The sequence below is a fragment of the Metarhizium brunneum genome, chromosome 4, assembly GCF_013426205.1.
Source record: "Metarhizium brunneum chromosome 4, complete sequence".
Classification (NCBI taxonomy): domain Eukaryota; kingdom Fungi; phylum Ascomycota; class Sordariomycetes; order Hypocreales; family Clavicipitaceae; genus Metarhizium; species Metarhizium brunneum.
Genome location: NC_089425.1, coordinates 4,194,935 through 4,221,660, shown reverse-complemented (window position 1 = coordinate 4,221,660; position 26,726 = coordinate 4,194,935). Strand labels below are relative to the sequence as shown.

The following is a 26,726-nucleotide window of genomic DNA, read 5'->3' as shown; positions in this document are numbered from 1 at the left end:
AAAAGCAAGTTGGCAAGTTGTGACGATATAGATGGTCCGAGGGGACCCCGTGTACGATTACTCTGGTGGAGAGGACAATTTGCACCCGTGAGATGCCTGAATATAGGTCATTTACATAAAAACGAGGCCATCAATCTAGCTTCTGCTTAATTTTTGAAATCATCATTTTCTATCAAACCGTCACCGTTGGCTCAGCCCTCTCCCACGCCGCTTCATCTACAGGGGATACGCGGCGCCGTCGGCCCTCATGTCGCTGCCCGCAGACCAGATGCGCGTCCCGTCGACCGGGTCAACGACGTGGCGGATAATCTGCCCGCGTCCAAACAAGCCCCTCGCGGTGCCGGTGACGACGCTCACCTTGTGGCCGAGCCTCTTGAGCCCCTCGATGGTCTCCTCCGGCATGCCTTGCTCGACATTGACGGTCCAGTCAATGGCCTCGCCGCTCTCGGGGAGCCCGCCGCCGATGCAGATCCTCGGGGCGTCGAGGGCCTGCTGGGGGTTCAGGCGGCCGACGAGCTGCCCCAGGAGGACCTGGACGTGGCCCTGGGGCTGCATGAAGCCGCCCATGACGCCAAAGGACGAGTGCAGCGAGCCGTCTTGCAGGTTGGTCACCATGCCGGGGATGATTGTGTGGTACGGCCGCTTTCTGGGCTCTATCCTGTTGGGGTGGTCGGGGTTGAGGGAGAAGTTGGACCCGCGGTTCTGGAGGGTGAAGCCGCAGCCCTTGGGGATGATGCTGGTCCCGAAGCCGGCGTAGTTGGAGTTGATGAAGGACGCGGCGTTGCCCTGCGCGTCGGTGACGGTAAAGTAGACCGTGTCGCTGCTGGACAGGGCAGGCGAGGCAAAGGGCGGGTTGCCGTGCTCGTGGGTGAGGACGGCCCTCGTGGCATCGAAGAGCTTGGCCCGCTCGGCGAGGTATTCCTGCGAGATGAGCCCCTGGGCCGGGACCTTGGTGACGTTGGGGTCCGTGACGAACCAGCTGCCGTCTGCGAATCCTAGCCTCAGGGCTTCAATAATGGCGTGCAGGTACGGGGCCGAGTTGAAGTCTTGCGGCCCAAAGGTCGGGATTTTGCCCTGCTTCTCCAGCTCCTGGATGATGCCCAGGGCCATAAGGGTGATGATGCCCTGGCCGTTGGGCGGGTGCTCCCAGAGTTCCACGCCGCCGTCGTGGCCGGTTCCCTGGCCGTGGAACTTGAGAGAGATGGGCTCGACGGGCTCGCTGCCCACGTCCAGGTGGTGCTTGAGATCGTCGAGCTCCAACAGCCCGCCCAGACTCTGGACAACGGCGACGAGCTCCTCTGCGATTCTGCCCTGGTAGAAGCCCTTCTTGCCCTCCTCGGCCAGAGTGCGAAAGGTCCTGGCCAAGGTTGGGTTCTTCATGACCTCGCCGGCGCGAGGGGCGCGGACGACTCCCTGGGCTTCGGGGTCGACCTTGAGCATCTCTGCAAAGTTGGGCGATGCTTGCCTGAGGCGAGCTTCGGAAGCACCCCACTGCATTCTCTCATCAGCACTGTCTTGTCGCAAACTAGATGACCGTGTTTTATTTTCTCTTACATAGTGTGCGGCCTCCTCGTGCACAGGGAACCCCTTCTCGCCGAGCTCAATAGCCGGCGCCAGCACACGCTTCAAGTCGACGTTGCCGCTGCCAAACCTTTCGACGGCATCGACCCATCCGGCCGCTGCGCCGGGCACAGTGACGGCCAGGGCGCTGGTCTTGGGGATCTCGGCATCGGGCCTGTCGTCGGGGATGTTGAGGCGCTTGCGGACGGCGTCGAGGGTCGACTTGGCGGCTGCGCGGCCGGAGCCGTTCATGGCCCTGACCTGCTTGGCGGATGCGTCCCAGAAGAGGATGAACATGTCGCCGCCGATGCCTGTTGAGCACGGCTCCGTCATGTTGAGGCCGGCAGCTGCCATTTGTTTTCCGCGGTTAGACTAGACGATGCCATGACGGGTTGTTCTGGCGTACCAACTGCGACAGCGGCATCCTGTAGATGATATCAGCACGTGGGTGAATTGTTTTTTTTTTTTTTTTTTTTTTTTCAGATTTAAGAAACACGCGGCACACGTACAGCCGCATTGCCTCCTGCGCGGAGCACGTCGAGGCCGCATTTCGCAGCGAGCGGCTGCGTGCAGGCGACGATGCCGTCGGTGCTGTGGACAACGCTCCGGCGCGAGGGGAACTTGAACAAGTCGGCGTTTTGGTAGACGGACGAACTGGTGGGCGGCATGGTGAATGGCGATGCGTACGGAACTGATCAGGACTCGGTGCTGCTTGACGATTGGAAATGGCAAGAAGAGTCAAGTCTGGTCAGCTTAAACTGGGACCAGACTGAACATTGAAGCTTGATGCGACGGCCCTCGGGTAGAGAGGGCGTTTGCTGTCCCGCGATGGAGCTGTTGAGCGGCGGCGGGCGGCGCCGACTTGTGGGGGAAGAAATTACATTGTCTGGTCTGCATGCATGTGTGGTGTCACTAGACGAGGGGTAAGACTGGGGAGCAAAATTTAGCCCGACCCGGTGGAGAGGGGTTGTTGCCGAAACAGGCCAACTGGTTCTTGTCGTCGACCCGAAATGACAAATCATGTCCGAGCCAAAGTACCAGACGGATTATTCCCGCTAGCCGTTTCGCCTGGCACTTGTGACTTGCTAGTAGGGATTTGGCTAGCTTACATCGATACGTACTAGCCGTTGACGGGCTATTTATCGCGGATAGTGGATAGGATATAATTGACGACAGCATCAAATACATGGACCAAAGCGCTGCTTTTAGTAGAGACATGGATGTATATGATTCTCTCCTTGATAGCCCAATGAAGAACGGTTAGAAGTTATATTATTCTTTTGTTTTCTTAGCTTGGGCATAATATACTAAATACTTGGTTTCTCTTGGGTGCAAACAAAACTTTCTGGAAGACGCAGATCATGGCCAAGGAGCATGTGCAGCGGGCTCGGAGCATGGAATGTCTGGGCAATGGCTGCAAATTCAAGCCCGAGTCTAGCAGTGAACAGAAGACGGGGCTGTCGTATTGGGTCTATCAACAATTCTTGTCGCCCAACAGATATTCCGAGTGGTACCGGGTAGCGTCTTCTTGGTCGTGGCATGTGGCTTTGTATATGTAGTCCAGCTGTCTAGTACATTGCTAAGCATTCGGTATACATAATCGGGTGGTTTTCTCATATGCCTGGCCATCATTTCCTTGTCGTGACTTTTGCCAACGTACAGCGGGAAAACAGCCCGGCTCGAGGCACAAAGATTCTGAGATGTCGTAGCAGCTTCTATACGCTTCCTTAGATTTATATGGCAATCTCCGCTCCTCAAATCGCATGTGGAGTGCAAATAGCTGTTGTCGGCTCTTGACATCTATGTGTTTTTGACAAACGACATATCTACGAGTCGATATTTGAATCCGCAACCGTTATTGGCGGACCTTGTTCAACTAGAAGCGTACTTGAAAAATTAGAAAACAACCCCACTATAGAAATACTGGAAACTCCCAAGGAACTGGCTACCTAGTTATGTAGTCGGTGCTGAGGGGCATTTTGTGACACAAATAGCCCGAGTTTCCATGGGGAGAATACAGCAAGGTAGTTGAGGAACAAGTATTGAATGCGGCATGGTAGGGCGCTGCAGAAGATTATTGGTGTACGAGATGAAACAAACCATGTATCCCAAGGAAGATATTGGAGGCACGAAATGAGACGATGTAGATACGAATTCCAAGTTTAATAAATAGCCAAGCCATATATGCAACAGCACTAAAATACGTGGTCCCCTGCCCTGATGTTGAATTACTACCTTGTAAACGAAGGCTTCACCCAGATAGACTGCAGAACTTGGGCCCAGAAGAGAAAAAAAATGATTCGTGTACTTGGACAATCGCGGAGCCACTTAGACAGTGACTGATGCATAACTAGAAGAATATCAGCTTCAACATGAATGCTCAACAAGACTGAAATAGTCATACGTCAACTTCTGGGCTAGTGAGACAGTAGTCGGTCGGCTTGTTCGGGTTCCTCTTGCACTCCTTTGGCTTGCAAGTGCTATACCAGTAAACTCTGTCCGGATGCGAGCAATAATAAAGGCTGTCGACAACCGCGTGTTCAGAAATTGGCTGGCGAGCAGCCTGCAATGCATGGCGCATTACCGCCTGGTATTCCGAGCCTGCGGAGCGTTGGAACCGATTGGCATTTTTAAACTCGTAGCGGATCAAACTTGCTGTAGCCCAAAAGAACATGACCGCAAACAATGTCGCCTCTGTTGCAGCGCTATGCGCCAAGAGCTGGCGCGGCTGCAGAGACGACAAGTGCGATGGTGGAGGCCTTCATTTTCGGAGACGCTGATGATATAATGAGATGAGATGGCGTTCTTGAGTTGAAATTGAGAAGGATGGGAAGAAAATCTACCGAGTAGCTATCCTGTCACTGTATTTATAGAACTCGTGTTTTGGTCGCCGGCCACCTTGGGCCAATAAAGCCAGCACATCAAGCTGCTGCTAGGTCTGCATATGGTCCATGAATCAAAAACTTGTCATCTGACAAGAATGCAAGGCATCAATGCCAACCAGGCCTTTCTCGTTTATGGCGGCCGTGGCCCAGCCTCCCAAGCCTTACCGATTCCGCTCTTTCGTTTTGCTACTGGACCACATACTCCGTACCTATAAACGTATTATTGTAGTTATTTCACTTGCAGGCGCGGAAAATGTAACGTGGGGTAGTTCTAGTAGGGGCTTTTCTCGTGTGGCTGAGATTGTGTTGTAGTCGTCTCAAACAGTTGACTGATCACACAAACTCGAGGGCGTTTATTGGTTCTCTCTCTGCATCATCGTTTCCTTGTCATGACTTGAAAGTACGATGCAGAACCTGCCAGTCGCACATCCGCCAGAAATGTAGGCGATAGAATGTGGGCTGGCAGTCCCGAACCAAGTCGTTGGCTGCGTTTACCACAGTCTTTTCTCTTCCTGCTGGTGGTATCCCTTGGGGTAGTTACAGGCTGATGGGCCAGCTATAGGGCTAAAGCACCAAAACTTTTCCATCATGGTATTGACCCTGAGCCCTGCCAGAGCGACTCCTGGAGCTCTTGCTCACTCTACGAGATGAGGACAATGGTGTAGTAAGATGGGCTAATTCCTTTGCCATGTCAGGCCATCTTGGCCTTGATTCAGGGTCTTCCGTGTCTGGGACCAGTCACGCAGATCCGGTAATGGAAGGGACTCTCACCCATGACTATTGGTTGACAGTTTATACAGATGCCTTGCAGCAGCTTGAAGCCAAGCTTCGTAGCCAAAAAATCAAGACGTGCATTGTGCCCGGTAAAGATGACCCAATTGTCAGCTTTCGCGGTCGAAACAACGGCACACATTGCCCTTCATGTACACATATTAACTCACTCAATGTGCTGGGAAAACCGCAGCCGATTCGCGTGGGTTCAAGCTAGAATCAGTGATTCGATAGGGACTCTCACCTAATTTCCTTTTTTCTCATACCGACAGAAACTGGCTGGCGGAATTGCCAAATTGAGCCGTTCGAGTTGCAACGGCTGCAGCCACAATGATGGGCGGCGTCTTAAATGAAGTTGATAACGTGATCGATGCCCCATAGACTTTGTAAGACTGCAGGTTATTTTGGATGTTTTCTACCGGCGTTAGAATGATGCATAAAAGCCCGTGACGCAATTATGACTGTCTGGAGCCGCTGACTGTTTTGAGCATGAGATGAATGGTCCTGTTGTTGTGATTAAACTTGCTTCTATTTAACTCTGGCGGCAGGTCTCATACATATATATACCTAGCTAGGCAGCAAGTCTTCCACGTGGTATGTCTGGTACATTACTCGCACCAAGTCAACACTTGTCTATAGCAAGATGTTGGGTCAGCCGTGGCACTAGCCGAGACCCGTTGACAGGTAGCATATAAGAAACAAACAAGTTTTATCGCCTCAGTCGGTAGTGAGACACCAATCATCATGACGAACTTTACGCCGCAGTTCAGGGTACATATGCAAAGTGGCCCAGGGAAGGCAGTCTCGAGAAGAGCCCCGAGATGTTGCGTCCTGGCCAATTGTTCTGCTACGTCTAGGTGCATTTTGTCTCTACGCCTTGAACCGAATCGATGGCCTGTAGCATGCTTCTATAACTAATGCGTATGTTAACAGCTGGCCATTTCTGATGAGGGATACTATCATATTTCACCTGCTTAAATGAGGCCACGTACCTGAGACATATGCAAGAGTAGCATACGCCGAGGCGAATAATAGGCTATGTCAACGTTGAATGGCTTACCGTTGCACGGAGAACAGTCTGGAACGCAACAGTGTGAATTTAACCTGTGCAGCTTTCCGAGACTGTGGAAAGGAATTACAGCATCCAGGAATCCCCGCTGTAACATTTTGTTGCTAATTCAGCCAGCCACGGGCATCTTTCCTATGCGGATCAAGCCGTGTCTCGACACCCGCGGCCTCGAAAGGACAGCATTTTCACACGCATATCCGCAATAATATAGTGTCACACCAGTTTAATCAGATTCAATGTTTATTTTGTAGCCGCAAGTCTTGTCACGCTCCACAAGGTACAACGACATTTGCATGCCAGCCAGAACCGGCCGAATCTGACGTGGGAACTCGGCGCTGGGCAGGCTACACCAAATCAACTGGTATCCCGCGTTATGAAGGGGTAAATAATCCAGTTCAATGCCATTCGTGATATGACAATAAAGGTACGTCATCTGCAGCCATGTACTATACAACTAGACGGTGAATAGCGACCGAGGCGTGTTTCGTGGCCGCAAGGTGTGCGAGATGGTCCGTTGGGCTTATGTCAGATTCTCTGCATGACGCGGTGACATGCAAAGTAAATCGCGCTCAACACACAACTCTCCCTATGAACAAACACTCTCGGAATAATTCTACCATCCCACGCCCGCCAAGGACCCCAACCGCACCCGTCATGGCCGGCACCATCGAGACCAGCTTCCAAGCCGCCATTGCATCCGGCACCATCAACGGCGCCGTCATCTGCGCCACGGATTCCAAGGGCGACTTCACGTACAACAAGGCCATCGGAGAACGCACTCTCTTATCTGGAGAGACACGCCCACAGCAGCTGGACGATGTCTTATTCCTCGCCTCGGCCACCAAGCTGGTTGCCTCCATCGCCGCCCTGCAGTGCGTCGAGGACGGCCTCCTCACGCTCGACGGCGACCTCTCGCCGGTCGCGCCCGAGCTCACCGCCAAGCAAGTACTCCAGGGCTTCGCCGACGACGGCAAGACGCCGCTTCTCGAGCCGGCCGCGCGTCCCATCACGCTCGAGATGCTGCTCACGCACAGCGCCGGCACGGCGTACGACTTCCTCGCCCCGCTCGTGGGCAAGTGGCGCGAGATATTCTCCCCCCCGACGCAGGGGCAGCTCAAGACGGTGGAGGAACTGTTCGCCTACCCGCTTGCTCACCAGCCCGGCGCCGGGTGGATGTACGGCTCGGGGCTCGACTGGGCCGGACGCATTGTCGAGCGCGTCACGGGGCGCACGCTGGGCGACCATGTCCTGGAGCGTGTCTTGGCTCCTCTCGGCTGCCGGGATGCCCAGTTTTATCCTGTATCGCGGGAGGACCTGCGCGCCAGGATGGTTGATTTGAATCCCGACGATCCCAATGGCCAGGGACGTGCGGTCATTGGCGGCGAGAGCGACGTGAATCTTCGCTGTAAAGGAGACTTTGGCGGCCACGGCCTGTTTATGCCCGCCGTCGACTATGTCAAGATTTTGCAGTCGCTGCTTGCTAATGATGGCAAGTTGCTCAAGCGAGAGACTGTTGAGAGCATGTTTAAGGACCATCTTACACCGGAGTCGGCGGCCGGTCATCAGGCAGCGTTGGCTGGTCCGGGGGGTGTCTTTTTCCGAGTTGGCGTCGATTCAGACACCAAGATGGGCTACGGGCTCGGCGGCCTGCTGACCCTGCAAGACGTCGACGGTTGGTACGGTTCGAATACGCTTACTTGGGGTGGTGGCATGACTCTGACCTGGTTCATTGACCGGAAGAATGACCTCTGTGGAATCGGCGCCGTGCAAGCTAAATTGCCCCTGGATGTGCCTGCCGTCTCCGAGCTGAAGCAGGTATTCCGAAAGGACATCTATCGCAAATATGCGGCCTGGAAGGAGTTGCCAAAGGCATAGGGGCCGCGGTGACGCCTGGAGGCCGGGGACGGGGCTGGGAAGAGGACGAGGAGGATAGTGTCGATAGTTTCGGCGGTCAATCATGTAAATGCCAGCGCCGTATCACAAGATTGTTTTATTTCACCTTCTTATTTCAAAAGTCTTGGTTCGTTGTATCGCGTTTCTTTGCCGGCTGTAACTCCATGCAGTAGAGACCCTACAACTATGCCGCTCAATTGCCTTTGACGTTGCAGAAGCGTGGCCCGTACGGTTTTCATCCTTGGTTCGTCGAACTATAATATACACGTTACGCATGTGGCTGAATTTATAGCACTGAATGTATGATTTTGGATACTTCTATGGCGTCCGTCCATTGAGCTAAATTACTCCAAGCCTTTTATTGAGCCCTTGTCACCATTATGTATATCGAGTTTACAAGGCGATTATAAAAGGTCCAAGCGTTATAATCATTCCTTTTTTAGGGTTAAAATTCAGGCTTAAATCAAGTGATAGACTGTCGTCCTGCTCTTGTTGGGTAGCCATTCTTTTACGGAATTTCTCTGGTTAGGGGGTATCAGCTAATACTGATGCCCAACATGGACATGGTCAGATGCTTCAGTGTCGGGCAGCAATGCGGTTCAGCTTGGAGTGCAGTTGGGTTACACGACGGTGCGCCAATAAGATAAGAGGTATGCAAGGATGCTGTGACGGTCTGCCGGTGAAACTGAGAACTGAGATCAACTCTTGATAGACTGGTTATACAGTAAAGGGCAAGTCGTTGCTCAATTTTGAGTTGAGCATTTTCAGCGGGAGCCATTTCCTGACTCCTGTGGCCTTACACCGTCGCCTGATGATACTCGAGGCATCTATCACAACTGCCTGGGGCTGAGGGAGAAGGGGAGGCTGCGCCCGACGTCTTATTCCACGCACTCACGGGCGGACATGGTGATCCTTCCGACGCCGTCAATGGACCCTCTGACGGCACTGGGCGTTGCCAGCAACCAAGAAGATGGCGACGGAAATCATGAACGCATTGAAGACACTCGCGGCGCCGCAGGACCAGTCCAAGTGCAAGAGCTTCCTTGTAGCGCTGCGCAGCATTTGCACCAAGCCCAAGGTCCAAGACCTGCTGGATCGGCTCGATAGGTTACAGACGCAAATGACCAGATATATTCAATTCTCGACCAGGCTCTGTCCCCACCCGCGACTCCCGCGAGCCATCAATTGATCGCAATGTGCTGACAGCCAGCAACAGACCAAGTCACGAACCTCTCCGCGACCATCGCGCGGCTCGAAGCCACCAACAAACTAATCCAAGTACAGAGACGGCAAGATTTGCAAAGGCTCAAGGAGGATTTGATAGCGGCTGTGAGCCATTGTTACAACCAAGAGCTCGACTCTGCTCGCCACAACAAATCTGCTCCGGTGACCTCGGGCGACTTGCAACAGCCCCAACTCGCCGCGAAGCGCCTGAGCGAAGCGGGACAGACGACGTCCAAGAACCAACAAGTGCTGGAAGCGCTCTACTTTAGGACCCTGCCGTCTCGAAGCCATCAAATCGCACCAGCACATGCAGAAACCTTCAAGTGGGCGTATTTCAACAATCCAAAGCGTCGTTTAAAGTTCCGAGAATGCTTGAGACGCGGAAGGATGTTTTCTGGATACATGACAAGCCGGGCTCGGGTAAGTCTACCTTCATGAAGTATTTATACTATAACGACGAGACCAAGACTATTCTTCAGAGCCACTGGGCAAGGCAAAAACGACTCGTTCTGGTCAAGTTTCTCTTCGGGAATGCCGGAGAAGCGTTGCAAAAGTCGCAGGCCGACACACTGCGGTATGTGTTCTTTTATATCCTCCGGCAATGCCCGAGACTCATACCTGCTGCGCGGTTGGCAATGCCAAGCTGGCCGCGGACCGTCTTTGACGACGAGTTTGGCGGCGATGGCTTCTGGACGCTCAAGCTGGAGGACCTGACGAGTGGCGATATTTGACGGTACGTCAATGACAAGTTTCACGCGCACACGCAGTTCCGCAAGCTTGTCACCAGAGACGCCACTTATTCCAAGCTCGTGGACCAAGTCACGGACCGTGTTGAATCGACGAATTCGAAGCGACGATTAAAATATCAACCCCGGGTCACTTGTATTTTTGAGCTTGGGTTTCCTTGTCAGAACGTCGGTATGGGACTTATCGGCGCAGCGCACTACGAGTTTAATTTACTGCTGTATATTATCCGTCGTATTTGTGTTGGTAGCTAGCTTGGCTGATAATCGCAGTATCAATCTCTTATATAGCGCGTTAGTATCATAATAAAATTTAGAATTAAAACCTTTATTGCTTCATATAAATAAAGCCTTTTTAATTAATTGAGCGTCAAGGAAAACCAAGAGCCTTTAATATTGTAAATTATTATTAGTCAAATTGAGTTATTACTCCAAGCTCTTACTAAGTCCCCATCACACTTCCTTATAAATAGCACATGTAAAGATGCACCATTTTTGAAGAAGAAGAATAATCCCTATAACCATAGAAGCACTCCGTCATCAGATTAGACGATACTCAGGTGAAGCCGTGTTTTGGCCGTGCCAAGGCCATAGTACCGTACGGAACCGTGTAGACAATAAACTTCAACCTTGCCATGATGCAACACCCGCTTGTAGCCCCAACAAATTATCTTGCATTTCTGTACCCTCCTTCGCCGTTCTCCTATTTTCCAAGCCGGCAGTCCGGCCCGTCTCAATCATAGACATAGCACAAATAACCACCCACCGTCGACATGACCTCGCCTATTCGCCGAGATTCGCCCAAATCGCCCACCATCATGTCGTCATCAACAGTAGCATTGGCGCTCGGGGGGTCTAGAATCATTAGCAAACCCCTGACCTGACCCTGTGCATCCTGTATATACTCACAATTCTTTGCGGTAAGCGTCCCATCAAGAGCGTTCTGCCTCGCCGACCAATCTCTACTCTGCCAAATGGCCCAAACCCGGTCCAGCATAGCATGATGCAGGTAGAAGAGGGGCTCATTCGGTGATGTGAATAGATTCAGGCTGTCGCCCCCGATAAACGAGTGCCCGCCGGGGTGTACGCCATCTGGCGCTTCCACGGCCGACAGGAAGCTGTGAATATCGCTGCTGTTGATAATCAAGTCTAGGACTCTTGGGTACGAGTTGCTTTCATCGAGAATGGGCCAGGAGAAGTCGCGTGTGAGGCACCGGGGACGGTCACGCAGCTTCAACGGAGTGCTGGCGCCGGCGTTGCTGCCTTCGAGATGCAGAGTCAGGTTTTCAAACGGCCCCGACACACAACCGCCACCCGAACCCGCGGGCCGTAGGAAAAAGGACACGGGGGGCGGGCCGACTGGGTTCGTTAGGTTGATGCCGGCGTGAGGTATTGCTTTGCCATTGCTGCCTAGGGAGGTGTCTGTTCCGTCGAAGATGGAGGCATTCAATGGATCGGCCGCTGACCTGCACCAGTCCCAGTACGGCTGATGGCCCTGGTAGCCGCACTCGTCGCGCAAGGCCTTCTCGTATAGAGAGAGGAAGTATCGATGCCAGGGCAGCAACAAGCCCTGCACGGTCAACAACACGATTCATAGTCGGGGTGTGTTGGAACTCACAGAGAAGTGAATCAGCAGGCTCTGGTCGGCGTGGGCTAGGACGAATTGTTCAAATCGAGTTCGAGCAGGCCCAGCAGGAGCCGTGGCTGGTTTTGATTGCAGGCATCCAACAGCCTTGATGTAATCCCGTCGCTGGCCTGCGGATAGTGCATGCCTTCTGCAGCATCAGTCGTCGTGTATGTAGAATAAGGCCCATCGAACGAACCACTCCTTGCGCAGGACGACATTCTTGTCGCTGCATGTGCCCGTGAGAGAAGCGAGCATGGTGCGCTTATATCGACGGCCAAGCTCGCTCATTAGTCTCGCGTGACCGGCGTCGGATTTTTTCACTTGTAGGTTCTTATCTGGAAGCGTCATTGCCAAGACGCTGGCCACCAGCAGAATCCAAATGGCAAATGGAGACATTCTATCATGAGAAACGAGAAAAGACCAACTTTGGAGGAATTCGCGGACGATTTAATGTCTAGGCTTGTGCTAATATACGGGTTATTTATACACGGCAGGAGTGACAAGGGTTACAAAGAGGACACAGTTTCTGCCGCGGAGCTACTTCCCGTAGAGCTACGTACCGTATTCAGGAATGTAAAGATTTGGCGACACGGAACAGTGCCGTGACAACTTCATACAGGTGTGGTCGTGCAGGCCACGGACGGGTGGAGACGTGGAGATGAAGATGAAGAATGATTGGGCAACCTGTTCCCTGTTCTAACCAGATTGTGGTGTCGGTGATTTTCCTAATTCGGGCTGCATGAATCGATGATCACAAGCCAATCACACACGCACTATGATGCAAACGCATCATGCCGTGCAAACGCACCATGCAGAGTGCAAATGCACCAGGCAAATTTTGGAAGAGTCGTGTCAAAGCGCTACGAGACAGAAGAAGCCGTCTGGTGGCCTGGATGACTGGAAACCAACTGACTAGAAGCTGACTAATAAGGACCCCAAACCAGACGTACTTTCTATTTTTCATCCTTTCCTTCACCTGTTCTCTGTAGCACTATACCAAAACAATTCGTTCCTCATCTTTCAATGTAATTTGCTGCAACTATACATATAACCAAAGCAACTGTGCTACAAACGTCAAGTATGGCTCTCGAATTACACATTCCACCTTGTATTCGCACTCCCACTCATCCTCGCCATCCGCCTCAATTCGCCAGCCCACTAAGGATCCAGATTGAGGGCCCATTGATGTCTGTTCAAAAACTGTTTCCCGAGGTTCCCTGGAACCTAGAAGATCTGGACTTCCCTCAACCTGCTGGTCCCATGTTAGCGAGGCTGGCGTACCAAGTCATTTATGGGCGACAGGATCGGGCAGACGTTACTAACGATCTCATTATGCGAGATGAGTACTTAGGTTGGGTGCGAGAAGAGAGACCTCGAAGGTAAGATGGTGGCCAATCTCTGTATGCAAATAGTATGTATAGGAACTGGATTGACGTTTCTCAATATTCTAGGGTTATTGATTACTACGGCGTTACGTTCGACCACCTTGTTCCTGCTGATGATCCCGATCCAGAGGTGTTGCAAATCAACATCTTCGAGATGGATTACGACGAGGGGTTGTATGCAAACACCTACTTACCCTTTAAAGTCGACCCGTCTGAATACACGGGCCGGAAGGTATTGGCAGTGCCGAGGTGCTGTTAGAAGAGGAAGGGCACAACATATCGTTTAAGAGTAAATGATGGTGTGTCTATGAGAGAGGCAAGAAATGGAGTGCCTTGAAGCTAAGGAGGGAGTGCCTTGGAGAGTAGCATAAATATGAACAAGTGGCTTGTATTTCATCAGTACATATTAACACCTTGCTCTGGGTGTGCTTTACTATGCCGGTGTTACTGTGTTTTTCTTTCTTTAGAGGCGCTGGGACTGGACGGGAGGGAAAGCGTAATTTAACTAAGGGCTTGATAGAGTATTGTGAGCGTAGCTGCTCATAGTTCCCAACTATTCCACTCCGATAAAGCTATTTGCGTACTCGTTTCCTGGATCATACATTTAGCCGTGTGCAGTTGCACCGCAAAAGCAAGCGAAAGTGCCATTGTTACACGGATGTCACGTTGCCATGAAGGCACGGGCCGTACCTTGAACATGACGATAGTTACACAAGGGCTTGAGACCTAACAGAGGCCTCAGGCACCTAGGACAGCCCTTTGACTGCCTCTTGATATAAATAAGGGTCATCGACCCCTAAGGCCTTGAGAAAAACCAAGGACCTTTGATATCAAAGCGAATTATTAGCTGAATATCGAACACTGTTCCAAGCCCAATATCACTTGCCCTTGTCACAGCCATTGCACTGCAGGCCTTGGCTGAGGGTGCAATCGCACAGCACATGTCTGCTGTTGTGACAAGGGCTCGGAAAGAGGGCTTGGAGCAATTTAGCTCAATTCATCTAATAACAGTCTTTGGTATCAAAGGTCCTTGGTTTTCCTCAAGGCCTTGAGGGGCCGAAGACGTCTATTTATACAAGAAGTCGGTGAGGGCCTTCTGCCCTAATCCCGTGACCGTAGCCCTTGTGTTACAGGGCGATTTCCGTGTAACAGATAACCAAGGGACATGGTTGGTTCTTGCGCAACCAAATGGAACGAGGTGTACGTACCACATGGAACATATTGCAGCAGTAAATAGCAGCTGTTTAACACAGCTCATAAATAAATGAATACATCTGGGGCCCCTAAATAGACATGCCACATTGACCACTTTGAATGTGAGGCTTGTAATACGTTTTGTCCGGGAGATTAGGTATATATTGATATTAATGTGATTGTAGCCCAAGCGCTACCTTGCACCTCCACCCCTATGTGAAAAGAACTTCACCTCTCCGCATCAAGATAATTTGAAGGTCTACTTGAGCATATATTCTCGGAGCTTTGCGAGCCCAAAGAAGTCGTTCTCGTACCTCGCAAATTCCATGCCCTGTATGAACCACCCCCATGTACCTGCCTTGGGGCCTAGCTTCTCCCCGTGGTGAGAGCAGGAGTCAAAATCAATTATGACTGGGCGATCACTATCATCAACCATGATATTTGCCGGGTTAATGTCATTGTGAATAAGCCCCAGCGAGTGTAAATGACGAATACCCAGTTCAATTTCCCGCAAACAGGCATCTGTATCGAAAGCTTTTGTGTCTTGTAATCTCTCATCGAGCGTCATCTTGTATCTCGTAAGACAGATTCCTCGAATGCGGCCGTTGGTAACAACACAGCCTATATAGGAGGCTATATTAGGATGAGGGTTTACTTTTAGAATTTCACAGACCAAAACCTCATTTAATATTTCGTTGCTGCTTTGTAGTGCAGCCGGTGAATCACCGTAACTTAATAGATTTGGTTCCTTGATATAGTACTTTGATGAAGAGAGCTCCATTGCCTGCGAGAAGTGGTCTGAAAAAAGCGGCCAAATATTTTCGAGAGGGATTGGGACCATTTCAAGTTGATTTATATCCACCGAAGAGAATGTGCCGATGCGATCTTTTGTAGTAGCGTAAAAATATTGGTGATTTGGTCCCTTGATGATGAGTTTGGTAAATGCGAATTCCAGATCGCCATCTTTTTCAATAAAGGCTTGGCCTCGCTGGTAGATTTCCATGTCGACTTGTGGGAGAGCAAAATAGACTGCTGGCTCAAACACGCACAGTTGAACTTGGACTGAACGGCACAAAAAATATAGTCGCAAAGAAGAGAGTAACTGGCACAGGGGAATTTTATTCCGCTCTTGCTTTTTCCGCTCAGTGCTCGTTGCAGTAGTAATTTGTGACCAGGGTACGATGGTCGGCTTGGAGTCAATAGCTCAATAACAATCTTCGGTATCAACGGTCCTTGGTTTTCCTCAAGGCCTCGTGGACCCAAGACGCATGGTCTTTAAATACGTACAAGAAGTCAGTGAGGGACTTTGCCCCAGGTCCCGTGATCGTGGCCCTTGTGTAACCAACATTGAAGGGCATTTCCGTCAACTGTGATTGACGAATTGCACCTGGCTCAAGCCTTCCCGGCCAGCAAACTCTCTCAAGAGCCACCTACGTCAATACCCCACGCGGAAATTGCTTATCGTTTTGCTCCCGTTTCCATGCGCCAATCGGTACGCCAGTATTACGCCTGGTTGAGACACACCCAGAATCTTCCACCAGAATGACTGCGAGTCGTCGCGTCACAATAAGGTTCAGGAATAGAGGCACAGTGTACGAGATGCCTCAAATGAATACATAGGCTATTGTCAAGACAAGGCCTCTAGACCAGGTCTCGGCCATAGGATGCATTTGGCAGGCTGCTAAACGGAGGTTGGGAGGTCACAAACACGCCAATCAAGGCGTTGGCCCTTTAGATGTTTTCGATTAGGTTCAAGCACATTGACGCCTCTAAGGCAGGAGACATAGTAGATTAGAACCTACCAAAGGGGGTTCTGCCTCCCTGAAGTTGTCTATAAAACCCCACCTTCCACCTTTTCCAGTCAAATATTTCCATATTCTTCTAGCTACGTAACCAAAATTATATTATCAAATACTTACGTCTTAACTTAAAAGAAATAACCATGAAGTTCAATATCGCTTATCTACTTATCTTTGCTAGTTCGGCTCTTGCAAGTCCGCGATATAACAAATGTCTGCCGCATGTAGGTATCGCGAGCTTGGAGCAAGTCTTGTATGTAGCGACATGCAACTAATAGGCTTGGAATCTAGGGAGAGCGATGTGGAGGATTTTGGGACGCTGACTGCTGCTCGCCTTATCAATGCCTTAACGCGCAGTGTAATGTAAGATATCTCCTGAATATGTAATAGCCTTATTACAAGTAATATGCTAATATAGTTGTAAATCCCAGCCCAGGTAGCCAGGTATTAATATATAGTATTAATAGCTGGGCTTTGTGGAGGAAAAGGCTTTTGGCCGTTGTATGGAGTTCTCCGTAGGAGTTTAAGCTCGGCCGGCTATTAGCGGAGTAATTTAAACTTGAATATAACTATAGTTCTCTATCTAGCTTTGGCTATTATAAATATATAGCGTATAGAACTAGCTGGCCTTGAACTAGTACCCTGCTGCTATGCACGTATAGCTTGATTGTCTTCCCTATCAAGTGTACTAACCACTATATTGATGGAATTTGTATGTATAGTTATAGTTTACCGGCTTTTCCAGCACGCCTTGCCAGCTATCTCTAATTATCCACTTTGTTTGATTTATATTTTGTACAGGGATAATAGTGTATAATATGGCTTATAGCTGAATACTGACCCCACCAACTGATATAGATCGAAGAAGTCCGGCTGAGCTTGTCTATTATGACTCACGAAATACGATAAGGGTATCTTGGCATTCCGTTTCGCGCTCCACGTCTCTATTACTAACATTTAGACGTCGCGTACTCCTAGCCCACATTCATCTGGGGGGAGAAGGGAGTGATAATTAAACTCCGCTCTCGTGGGCTGCTATAGGGTTGTGAAGCTATTATTAAACTATTACTAGATAAGGGCGCCCAGAGATCGCCAATTCACACTCGCTCCAGCTACCAGCAACCGAAGAATAGCGCTGGACAACTGGAGGACGATAATAAAACGCAAAGGCTTACAGAATACGAGGTAATACTCGACCGGAGATAAATATTTACTTAACCGCGACATCAGATGAGACGAGAGTGTTGAGAAAAACCAGAATAGACTGACACGTCACTCCAGCGATCTTCGACCACGAGGTAGATGGATGCAACTGGCGGCTAATGAGCGTTCCAGACGAGCAATAGAGCTTCACTAGGGACGTGGCTCACGAGCTACAAGACGACCAGCCCGCCCGAGCGAAAAAGTGACAGAGGGTTCTCTAGCGGAGACGACAATGGTACACTCTATTTAGTCAACTTGATCCCCTCATTGTAGATTGAATGCGCCGTAACGACTACTATATCTATGGTCGCAGGTGGAAACTAGGTTGTTGGGATCCCCCCCAGGAAGCTTATCACCCTTCGGACTGCGTCCTCAACCATCAAGCCCTCTCCTCCGGCAACCTAACAGATGTTCCAAGTGTTTCACCATTTCCAAAGTCCCATGCCCGAACTACGCAGAGACACCTCATCACTCCAGAGGTGGCCCCTGGAAGAAATACATGTGTGAGCCCAGTCTCCTCTCCTTTTAGCCAGTACTCTGCGGCGCGGCAGCTGTATCCGAATCGTCTGGCTTGGGGGCGGCCTTGGCTGTGCACGTAAAGAGGACCTTGACTCGGGTTTTGGGGTTCTCTTTCGCGCATTTCCTAAGAGCTGTCATACACGCCTGACGGCTAGGGAACATGTCGCATGCCTCCCGGTATTGCCTCTGGACTGTCTTCTGGGCCTGGCCAATTGGCTGGAACGCTTCATGTATGCATTCCGAGGCGAATTGATCCGTCGTGTTTTGGGCGTAATAACAACCCCCCACAATATATTTGCAGCCTCCTTCGTCTGAACCCAGGTCGACACAGGTCTGCAGGTGCCTGGTCATGAATTCGGCTGATGATACAGGGGCCCCTCTGTATTCCTCTGCGGCCAGCTCATCCAACTTTGTCTTTATGGCCCGGATCCTCTCTTGTAATGCTTTCCAGTTCTTGAGCCGGATTTCCGATGTTCGCGTCTTTAAATAGTCCAAGACTTCGTCGTTGAAGTCATCGCTGCTGACAGCGTCAACCAGCCCAATAGCGAGGCTTATGAGATAAGCATTGTCGGGATACTCAGGTAAAGGAGGAATAGATGGGTTAACAATGATTGGAGGCGCTGTGGGGCTGAGAATATACTTATTCGTGCGATACTCTTCATCCAGATACTCTATTTTGGCCTCTTCGTATAACTTGCCTAGCTTCATGGCCGCAAGAAGCCGGAACTTGTTCAGGGTATCAAGGTCCTCAACAGGCCAGATTGAATTATCAAAGTCCTCTTCTTTAAGGGAGCCTTGGAGAAATAATACAGTCTGGTGTGTGTGTCGAACCATGGTATAAAATCGGTAAAGTCCTGGTATAGCTGCAGTTGACGCCTCAGCCATCTCTACCTCAAAATAATTAAATAAAGACACCGTATCTGACTGAGCATAGTCGATACCCTTGGACTGCCCGATGATAAAGGCAACATTCAACGCCCGCGGTAGAGCCGGGGGGGTCTTGGCAAGTTGTGTGCCAGCCTCCTTCATCTGAGCGCGAGCTATAGAAAAACGGTCTATAGGCCTAAGAGTTTCCGTGGTAACAGAGTCAATCCATTCCTCAAATCGACTTTGATCGCGATAATTCTCAATAAATTCCTCTTCATTAATATGCTTAATGAATTTCTCATTGACCGCCTTGGCCAACTCTGTCAACTGGAAGGCTGTACCGCGAGTGAATTGGTCCAGAATGCCAAAGAGATACTCGCGTTGGCGACGAGCAACCACATCCCACCTATCCTGTTTGATTTTATAGATGGCCTGTTCGGTCCTGACTTGAACTTCGTCCAGTTCCAAGTCGGGGTCCGAACTGGGAACGAGGTCTGCCGAGCTGGGAACGACGTCTGCTGAGCTGGTCGCATTCAGCACGCCAATTATCTTGGCGGATTCCGAAAGAACGCTCAAAGTGTCAATGGCAAAGGCGCTCTCCATTTTAGTAGCAAAATTCTGTGTTGGATCAAGATACGGGTGCGAGTAAATGTTTTGGTAAATATACTCGAGTTGTTGATCCCAGGAGTCATCGCGTCGTTGTCGGAGCTGCTCGAGAGTTGGTGCATTAGGAGGACGACGAAAGAAGCTCATGACGGCCCGGACAAAGTGTATTGCCAACCCAAACGGAAGCAAAGGGCCGAACAGCAGAGCATCGGCGACGCCGCACAGGACGCTATCTAGCACGACGAGATCGAAATTCTTGTCATCGCCCTTCTCCAACTCGGCCGCGGTATTCACGGCGCAGCCTACAAAGGGTATGACGACCAGGAAGGCAGCGGCCTTGTCCAAAGCAGTCGTGTTCCTCACAAACGAGGACACGATGCCTCCGACCCATGCGACGGCCGCCGCTGCTCCTCCTGCTGCCTTGACTGCCTTAAGACCACTGATGCCCTTTCCGCCAAGGTCAGATGTAAGTTCGCGGGAAGTAGCCTCGAGTGGCTTGTATCCAAGCTTCTCTCTCGCTTTAGTAAACGAATCGATGCCATTCTTCACCCAAGAATTTGGTATTTTGAGTAGACGTTGCGTCGCAGCCTCTTCGAATTCCTTCACAGATACCCTCTCGGCTTGTTCAGCTACATTGATTCTCTCGGGCGTCACTAAAACCTCTTCATCTGTGGTGATGGGCCTCTCGCCATCTAGCCCCTCCACAGGCTCATGATCTTCAAAGTCGAAATCACAGAGCAAAAGTTCTTGTCTCTTGACCATTGCCAGATGCTCACCCGGCAGTCCAAAGTCGGCTGAAATGGAGCCGTCGCCAGAAAGCAGAGACAGTGGCCCTCTTAGTTGGTTTGCATTTGTTTCCTGCGGCGCTCCATGAGTCCCACCTGGCCATGCCAGGTAGAGGACCATGGAGTTTAGAACGAGTCGTAACATGTAGAAGAGTGAAAGTAGTGAAAGTAGTGAGAGTAATGAGAGAAATGGTTTCAGAGTAGGCCAAGGCTGCAATGTTAACATCTACGTGGCGAGAAGAAGCTCGCTTATATATTCATTGTATAAACTGGGCAACTGGCCTTGCGGTATTAATGCCCAGCTATATTCAAGATGATTTCGCACTCTTTCATGGGACCATCCGTCGCGCGACGTTAATGAGCCCACGACCAAGGCCGATTTACAGCCGTCAGACCGACCCTCTTGGTTTCTCTGCTAACGCAATCCTTGCCCTGCTGTCATCCTTGGGAGGTTCGCCACTTGATAACAATGGACGCCTGGAATCATACCGTACAGAGCTGAGGTGACGTCGCCGTCTCCGGCATACAAGGGTTATAGCCAGCCGAGTTGCAAGGTCTAACACTTCGGCATTTGCTTTGCGTCTTGCGGCAAATACTCGTATAATTTTAAAATTTGTTTGCCCATGTACGTTTCACTTTTGTAACAATGCTCGCGACTTCTATATCAGACCCGCTTCTGGAAGAAATGCAATCATTCGATCGCGTCATGCGAGTCACGATATGTACCCAAGATGCCGTAATTTAGATATAGTACGGCATATGTATCTCTCCTAAGCCACTTAATCTCGCTTCGAGCTTAGAATCTGATACCCCTTTCTCCTCGGAGGAAACATGACATGATGGCCCCATTCGATTCAACATCCGTGAAGCACCTCATAGGAGTGCGGGAATATGCCAGTACAATATAGGCCAGGATTGAGTTTACGAGATGGAGAAACAAGCATGATTTCTACAACGGACATAAACTACATAGACCCTGAACACCTGAGACGGCGATCGGTAACGCCTAGGACGGCGAACGCATCGGACGGCGCGGCAAATGCCTGAGTCGGTGATATATCCTATAAATCATGCTTCAATATATCCTATCCACACCAATATCCGTCTAACCAAACCAAGTTAACTTGATTAGTAAATTTACAAACTCTGCGACAGGATCAAGGCGTATAGCCGACAAATAGCCATACGAGGTCCACCTTTGCGCGCGCGTTCAACGATATAGGGCGGGGTGTCCCTTGTTCACATGGTGTTTCAATATAACCATATAGACATGGGTGGGTTACAGAGAGTGTATAGGACGAAATAGACACGCATCTTATATTATGCGTTCGGCAGACAAAGTCCTGGGCGGGGCGAGTGAATAATATCTGTTAGCTATCATTACAAATTCCACGGATAAATAACTTTGTCCAGTCTGACATTTAAACGTCGAGCGCCTAGATGATCCAAGACGACTTGTACACTCACCTTTTGGCCTTTCCTATTGAACCCCGACATTGAACACTATGAGGCCAACCATGGCGCACCAGCGATGGGCTCTCTTTGCCGTATCGGCTTTCTTCTATCTTTTCCTTGCCGCTCTCCCAGGAAGCACTGCCATCGACATAGCACAGGCCCCGAGGTACATGGGGCAGCTATCGTCTGGCACACTCGAATCCGTTTCTCCGTCACTGCAATTCAAGCAAAGCATCAGCTCTGCTCAAGAGCCAGACAGGTAAATCATCCCAGCATCCATTTTGTCTTGGTCGTTTCCTCATGACTTGTAACCTAGCGACCGCCTGAACAAGCGCCAAGGAGGTCGCATAGAAAAGGTTGAAACAAAGTATATCGATCTTTCATTCTACTCTCGCTCTCAGTACCTCGAGACGCATCCAACGGCAATCGCGGATAAAGACTTCAAATCGTTCCACTGGGCGATTGTCAGTCGTTCACGCAACAGCGAACTTGCCGACGCGTTTGACGCCTCGGACAGCTTGAGCGTCCAACAAGGCCCCAAGGTAGTGTCAAATCCCTTGGGAGAAGGAGGGCAAAAGAATTTCCTTTTCCAGTACAAGTATGGTGTCAAGCCTGAGAAGGCCAGCACCCTCTCTGCCAGAGTGACGTTGGGAAAGACTAAGACGTCGACAAGAGCAATCACAGAGGCACTCGAGGAGGTGACCATTCCCAACTGCCAAGAAAGTTGTGTTGATTGGGCCGTCGGCGCTATTACCAAGTTGCAGGAAAAGGGACTGCTGCCCACGTTCAATGTCGGAGACCTTTCCACGAGGGCCTTTGACTATGCGCTCAACACGCGGACGGCGCTCAAGCTCATGCTGGACAGGGGAGAGACGGATCGGTTTTTCCAGAGAAGGCTCGAGATAGCTCAGTACCAGAATGAGGGTGTTTGCAAGAAGAGGACAAAGTAGATTCCGCGGCCACGTACGCGTCGTATACAGCTGGTGTAACTATTCCTGTAGCAGATCGTCTTGAAGATTATGAGGCGCATTTAATAATACCTCGTATTCTTGGCTGCCGTTGCCGGTTAAATTTCTGCCCATTTGGGGCTTCTTTCCATGCTTCAAGTGTCTGGTGAATTGAGCCGCCGCGAGTCCTGTTGATCCAAGCGGCCCATGTCGCGATGCTCTTCGTCGGCGACAACCAAGACGTCAAGATGCGTCGATATCACCATGTCAGACTAGACGTGTCAATGTGCATTCGCTTACAAAGCGCATGTGGGCTCAGACGATCATATAGAGTTCCTGGTATATATGTACGCTCGTCGGTAACACGAGATCCGCTCGCTAAATCGGCTGACCGGACTTAATAACGGGGTTCCCGTAATTGCACTAAAAGTGTGTTCAAGCGATATTGGCCCTGGCGCTATAACGACACGCTGTTATGTCGAATCCCGGGCCAGCGCATATCCTTGCCCGGCTTTGAAACGAGTTATTTATGCTACTGGGACACGGAGCGGTTTGCCTCGCCTACGAAGACAGCTCGCTCGCAAGTATTTAAACGTCCATCAAGGGCGCCCGACTAGAAAGCTTCTACATACTACTCCTCACACACGAAACCGTATCTACTTTTTATTATTTGCCCTCCCCAGCCATCGCCCAGCGGATTAACAGTCACCTGAACACCCAAAATGGTTCGCTTCGCAGCTGCTGTCCTTGCCTGTAAGTGGAAAGATAGATGCCCAACGACAAGACGTATTACGTGATGCCAGTCCTAACCCAGTTGACGAGCGGCAGTTGCGGCGTTATCTACGGCCGTCTCTAATGGACCTGGCAATGCCGCCGCTGAAAATCTCCAGCGGCGTCAGGAGGATGCAGCCGCGCCGCCTGCAAAGGTTCCTTCCGACGGAGAGGTGACTAAAAAGATACGGAAGGAGATTAAAGACATTATGGGTTCTATTGACCTCATTCTTGATGGGCTCGATGACGATAAGGAGGAGTAATCATGTTCAAACAGCACAACACAGTCTAGCATCATGGAATCTATCTTGTACATATTTCTTTAGTACAATGAAAATGTGCTACCCGAGATGAACAACCTCTTGCCACGGAGAGGGATGATATGTCTCTGTGCTCGTGTATTTGTGGCTCTTGACGCCATGCTCAACTTCCCTGCTCAAATACCATAAATGTCCTTTCGGGTTGCGACCCGCGCAACATGCTGCAGCCGCCACAGCCAAAACAACCCTCTCTCGGCAGGGAAACCGGACACATGCAGGTTTTTATTTCAAATGGCGCCCGGTTTCCCGGCAAGGTTGCCCCGGCCGTCCTGCATTATGGGGGCTGTTGTTCCACCGCCGCTGACACAGTCGCATGAGCTTCCACCGGCATTCAAAGAGCCAAGCATTGGCGGCGGGACGCAGCCCCGCAATGGTCAAGTCTTGCATGCGTCTATTTCTGGACGTGGCTTGCTCACCGAGAGGGACCTTGTGTTTCCAGCGTCCGACGTGGTGTGGTGTCTCGGCAAGATGCCTTCAATGTTATTCCCGAGCCTAAATGACCCGGAAAGCCAGCCGATCCACGGCCGGGTGGTCATTGGCTCTTTTCTTGGTCACCTCGCAGTCGAGTCGTGCAGCTGAGACATTCAGCTGAAATCAATGGTTACTACAAGACCATTTGCTCGTTGCCGAAGCCCATGGTGTGTTGGCGACGTGCGCCTTCGGACAAGACGACCAGGACGCTTGCGGGCGGTACGAGTTGTCCTTTTTACATTAAAGGCTCTTTTTTGTGTACGGAGTACGGAGTAGTCAAATCCCCTTGACAGGTCACATCCAGATACTGCGTCCCTGACCAGTCTCCCACAGCCTCGAGCAATTGAAATGCGTTGGCTACATGGTTGTCTTGCAATACCTTCTTATCACAAATGGTGGTTACAGTGCATTATGCACCCCAAGACATTACATTTCCAAATTCATTGGCCTTGGCGGTGTATGGATGAAGTGAATGGTAGTGATTTACTATAAGATGCTGGACTTGAGACGACTATCAATGTAAGCTCTTCCAGCTATACAGCAAAAACTAGGAATACACACAACTCTCCACCCGACTCGTTTTACTCAAGCATCGTCGGTTCATATACATCTGACGTCAAAGCCAAGATGAAATTCTCCACGGCAATACTCATCACCTCCTCGTTCGGCATTGTTGCGTCGTGGTTTACTTGCCAAAACCAGTACGTATGCTAGTCTTTATAGAGTACTGACATGTGAAATTGGATTTGACGCGCTGATGATACCAACAGCGCGGACCCCCATAGGGGTATCGGCAATTACTGTTATTGCGATGTTGATCGTACGACGCACAGGATATGGAAAGATGAAAATGAACTCGCTAACAGAGTTTTGTAGGCAAATGTTATACCCACGGGATAAGAGGAGGTCATAAGGTTTGTGACCCTGTGGGCAAAGAGATACCATGCCCACGCAAATAGCGTGCTTTTCAAGGGTATCAACGGCCGCAACGACAAGTCCATCGTTGGCAACACATGCTTAGATTTTGGGGGCCGGTGGACGAGACTTCACAGCGTGAGGGTTGGCATGGACATCATGATACAACGTAAAAAGCAATCTACTCTCAATGCATCTCTTAGGGCTGTTGAGTATATTGTTCCTTGTAGTATCTGAGGAGTCGTTTTGTGGCAGCCATTAAAAGGTCCATGGCAGTAGAGACCGCTAGCCGGAAAGGGAGACGTTGAGGAAACAATTGATGACTTCGACACATGTGAGGCATGGTGTCATAAGGGCAGGGTGACTGAGCTTGGAACATGGTGTTCAATTGAATCTAGTATAATAATCGACTTTGCGATATCAAAGGTCCCTATAAATAGAAGAAGTCGGCGAGAACCGGTGCCTGAGGCAGCCCTCGTTTAGGGCCAGCTTCGGGCCTCGCGGATCGCGATATTTCCTTTGTTGTTGTGTAACTGTCGTTGGCCCAACGCCCTTTGTTGTGAGCCAACCGTGTGACACTTGGTTCTTAGTGCCAAGAAATGGAGGAGGCTAGTATAAGGCACGCACAATGCATATAAGTTACTGTATGAATAAAAAATAGTAAAAAAATATGCATCAATGTCCCTTTAGATGGGTAATTTGGAACGCGAACGCTCTGCTATCACTACTGGACGTCTACAATCCACAGGCACCGCGATTCATCAACCAATTAATCACAGACCTGGAAACGCGGCGGTCGACTGCTTCAACTCTCACGCTGTCGTTACGTGACGTCTTACATATTTGGGTCTCAAAATTCAAGGGACTTCTCCCTGAAACTAGGTTCATTCAGCCAGTATGCCCTCAATGTTCGTTTTTCGGCATGATTCAATCATTCGGCACCACCAAGTACGCGCCCGTCACAACAACGGTGAGTCTTTAGACACATCACGAGACGTGAGGCATCTGTGCTGGTGTCCTTGCGTTTATCGTGTAATGGCGTCTTGGGCTGAAGAGGCGGAAGGGAGCGAAGATGGGCTGGGTCATAACTTGTCAATATGATACAAGCTTGCGCACGACCAGTAGCTCGCGATTGGATCACCGGCCATTGATTTAGGCGCTCAATGGTTTTTTGACTGTCAAAGGCTGAAAGGTGCCGAGCAACATTCGTGACCAACCAATATGTCATGCACGTTGGTGACGATGCATAATACCGTTGAGTTTATACACTTTCAAGACCGTCCTTTTACTGGTTTCGTGACTGCAGCGTGCGAGCCCCCACTTCTGAATGAGTTATTCGTGATGGCGTTGGTCTTGTTGTGTTGTTGGTTGGCCAAGATGTCTGATGGTGATGAGTCACATTCGACTTGAGTGAGGCAGCAATCCAGTTGGGAAGACGTGATTTGAGAAGCTGAGGTGCCTGTGCCCTCCTAAAGCACGTATATGCAGGTGAATAGGCATCTTTTGATACATACATAGTAAGTGCCTTGTTGGCCTGGGCGGATAAAACCTGAGGAATTACCAACCCTCAGAGCAAGGCTTACCAATGAACCGCTAACCGCTGGTCTCAAAAGGCAAAGTAAGTCTGGCCCAGCTCAACGGTCAACCAATATGTAGACGTTGGTCGGCTTTAGTGGCCAACCATATCATGTGCGAGTCTCCATGCGTCCAAAGCAGC

General features: G+C 50.4%; 9 protein-coding genes across 9 annotated transcripts; 5 read left to right on the top strand and 4 right to left on the bottom strand.

Annotated features, from left to right (window-relative positions):
- Positions 1-216: 216 nt before the first annotated feature.
- ywrD_1 (Glutathione hydrolase-like YwrD proenzyme) lies at positions 217-2,228 on the bottom strand (the record flags this gene model as incomplete). Its single annotated transcript, XM_066131136.1, has 4 exons — positions 217-1,491; positions 1,555-1,907; positions 1,967-1,985; positions 2,070-2,228. 4 exons carry the CDS (start codon positions 2,226-2,228, stop codon positions 217-219), a joined length of 1,806 nt encoding a protein of 601 aa, XP_065987116.1.
- A 4,711-nt stretch (positions 2,229-6,939) lies between these two features.
- On the top strand, positions 6,940-8,160 carry lovD_0 (Monacolin J acid methylbutanoyltransferase; the record flags this gene model as incomplete). Its single annotated transcript, XM_014684445.1, has 1 exon — positions 6,940-8,160. The coding sequence occupies one exon, from the start codon at positions 6,940-6,942 to the stop codon at positions 8,158-8,160; it is 1,221 nt and encodes a 406-aa protein (XP_014539931.1).
- Positions 8,161-9,148: 988 nt separating this feature from the next.
- Positions 9,149-10,133, top strand: G6M90_00g079580 (uncharacterized protein; the record flags this gene model as incomplete). The annotated part of the gene is made up of 3 exons (XM_066131135.1): positions 9,149-9,332; positions 9,395-9,822; positions 9,882-10,133. 3 exons carry the CDS (start codon positions 9,149-9,151, stop codon positions 10,131-10,133), a joined length of 864 nt encoding a protein of 287 aa, XP_065987251.1.
- Positions 10,134-10,878: 745 nt separating this feature from the next.
- orsC_1 (Tyrosinase-like protein orsC) lies at positions 10,879-12,168 on the bottom strand (the record flags this gene model as incomplete). Its single annotated transcript, XM_014684443.2, has 4 exons — positions 10,879-11,000; positions 11,055-11,715; positions 11,764-11,917; positions 11,969-12,168. 4 exons carry the CDS (start codon positions 12,166-12,168, stop codon positions 10,879-10,881), a joined length of 1,137 nt encoding a protein of 378 aa, XP_014539929.2.
- Positions 12,169-12,852: 684 nt separating this feature from the next.
- On the top strand, positions 12,853-13,416 carry G6M90_00g079560 (uncharacterized protein; the record flags this gene model as incomplete). Its single annotated transcript, XM_014684442.1, has 2 exons — positions 12,853-13,151; positions 13,224-13,416. 2 exons carry the CDS (start codon positions 12,853-12,855, stop codon positions 13,414-13,416), a joined length of 492 nt encoding a protein of 163 aa, XP_014539928.1.
- Positions 13,417-14,610: 1,194 nt separating this feature from the next.
- G6M90_00g079550 (uncharacterized protein) lies at positions 14,611-15,354 on the bottom strand (the record flags this gene model as incomplete). The annotated part of the gene is made up of 1 exon (XM_014684441.1): positions 14,611-15,354. The coding sequence occupies one exon, from the start codon at positions 15,352-15,354 to the stop codon at positions 14,611-14,613; it is 744 nt and encodes a 247-aa protein (XP_014539927.1).
- A 2,524-nt stretch (positions 15,355-17,878) lies between these two features.
- On the bottom strand, positions 17,879-20,251 carry G6M90_00g079540 (uncharacterized protein; the record flags this gene model as incomplete). The annotated part of the gene is made up of 1 exon (XM_014684440.1): positions 17,879-20,251. One exon carries the CDS (start codon positions 20,249-20,251, stop codon positions 17,879-17,881), a length of 2,373 nt encoding a protein of 790 aa, XP_014539926.1.
- Positions 20,252-21,647: 1,396 nt separating this feature from the next.
- Positions 21,648-22,535, top strand: G6M90_00g079530 (uncharacterized protein; the record flags this gene model as incomplete). Its single annotated transcript, XM_014684439.1, has 2 exons — positions 21,648-21,844; positions 21,902-22,535. The coding sequence occupies 2 exons, from the start codon at positions 21,648-21,650 to the stop codon at positions 22,533-22,535; spliced, it is 831 nt and encodes a 276-aa protein (XP_014539925.1).
- Positions 22,536-23,254: 719 nt separating this feature from the next.
- On the top strand, positions 23,255-23,566 carry G6M90_00g079520 (uncharacterized protein; the record flags this gene model as incomplete). Its single annotated transcript, XM_014684438.1, has 2 exons — positions 23,255-23,285; positions 23,361-23,566. 2 exons carry the CDS (start codon positions 23,255-23,257, stop codon positions 23,564-23,566), a joined length of 237 nt encoding a protein of 78 aa, XP_014539924.1.
- Between the last annotated feature and the right edge of the window lie 3,160 nt (positions 23,567-26,726).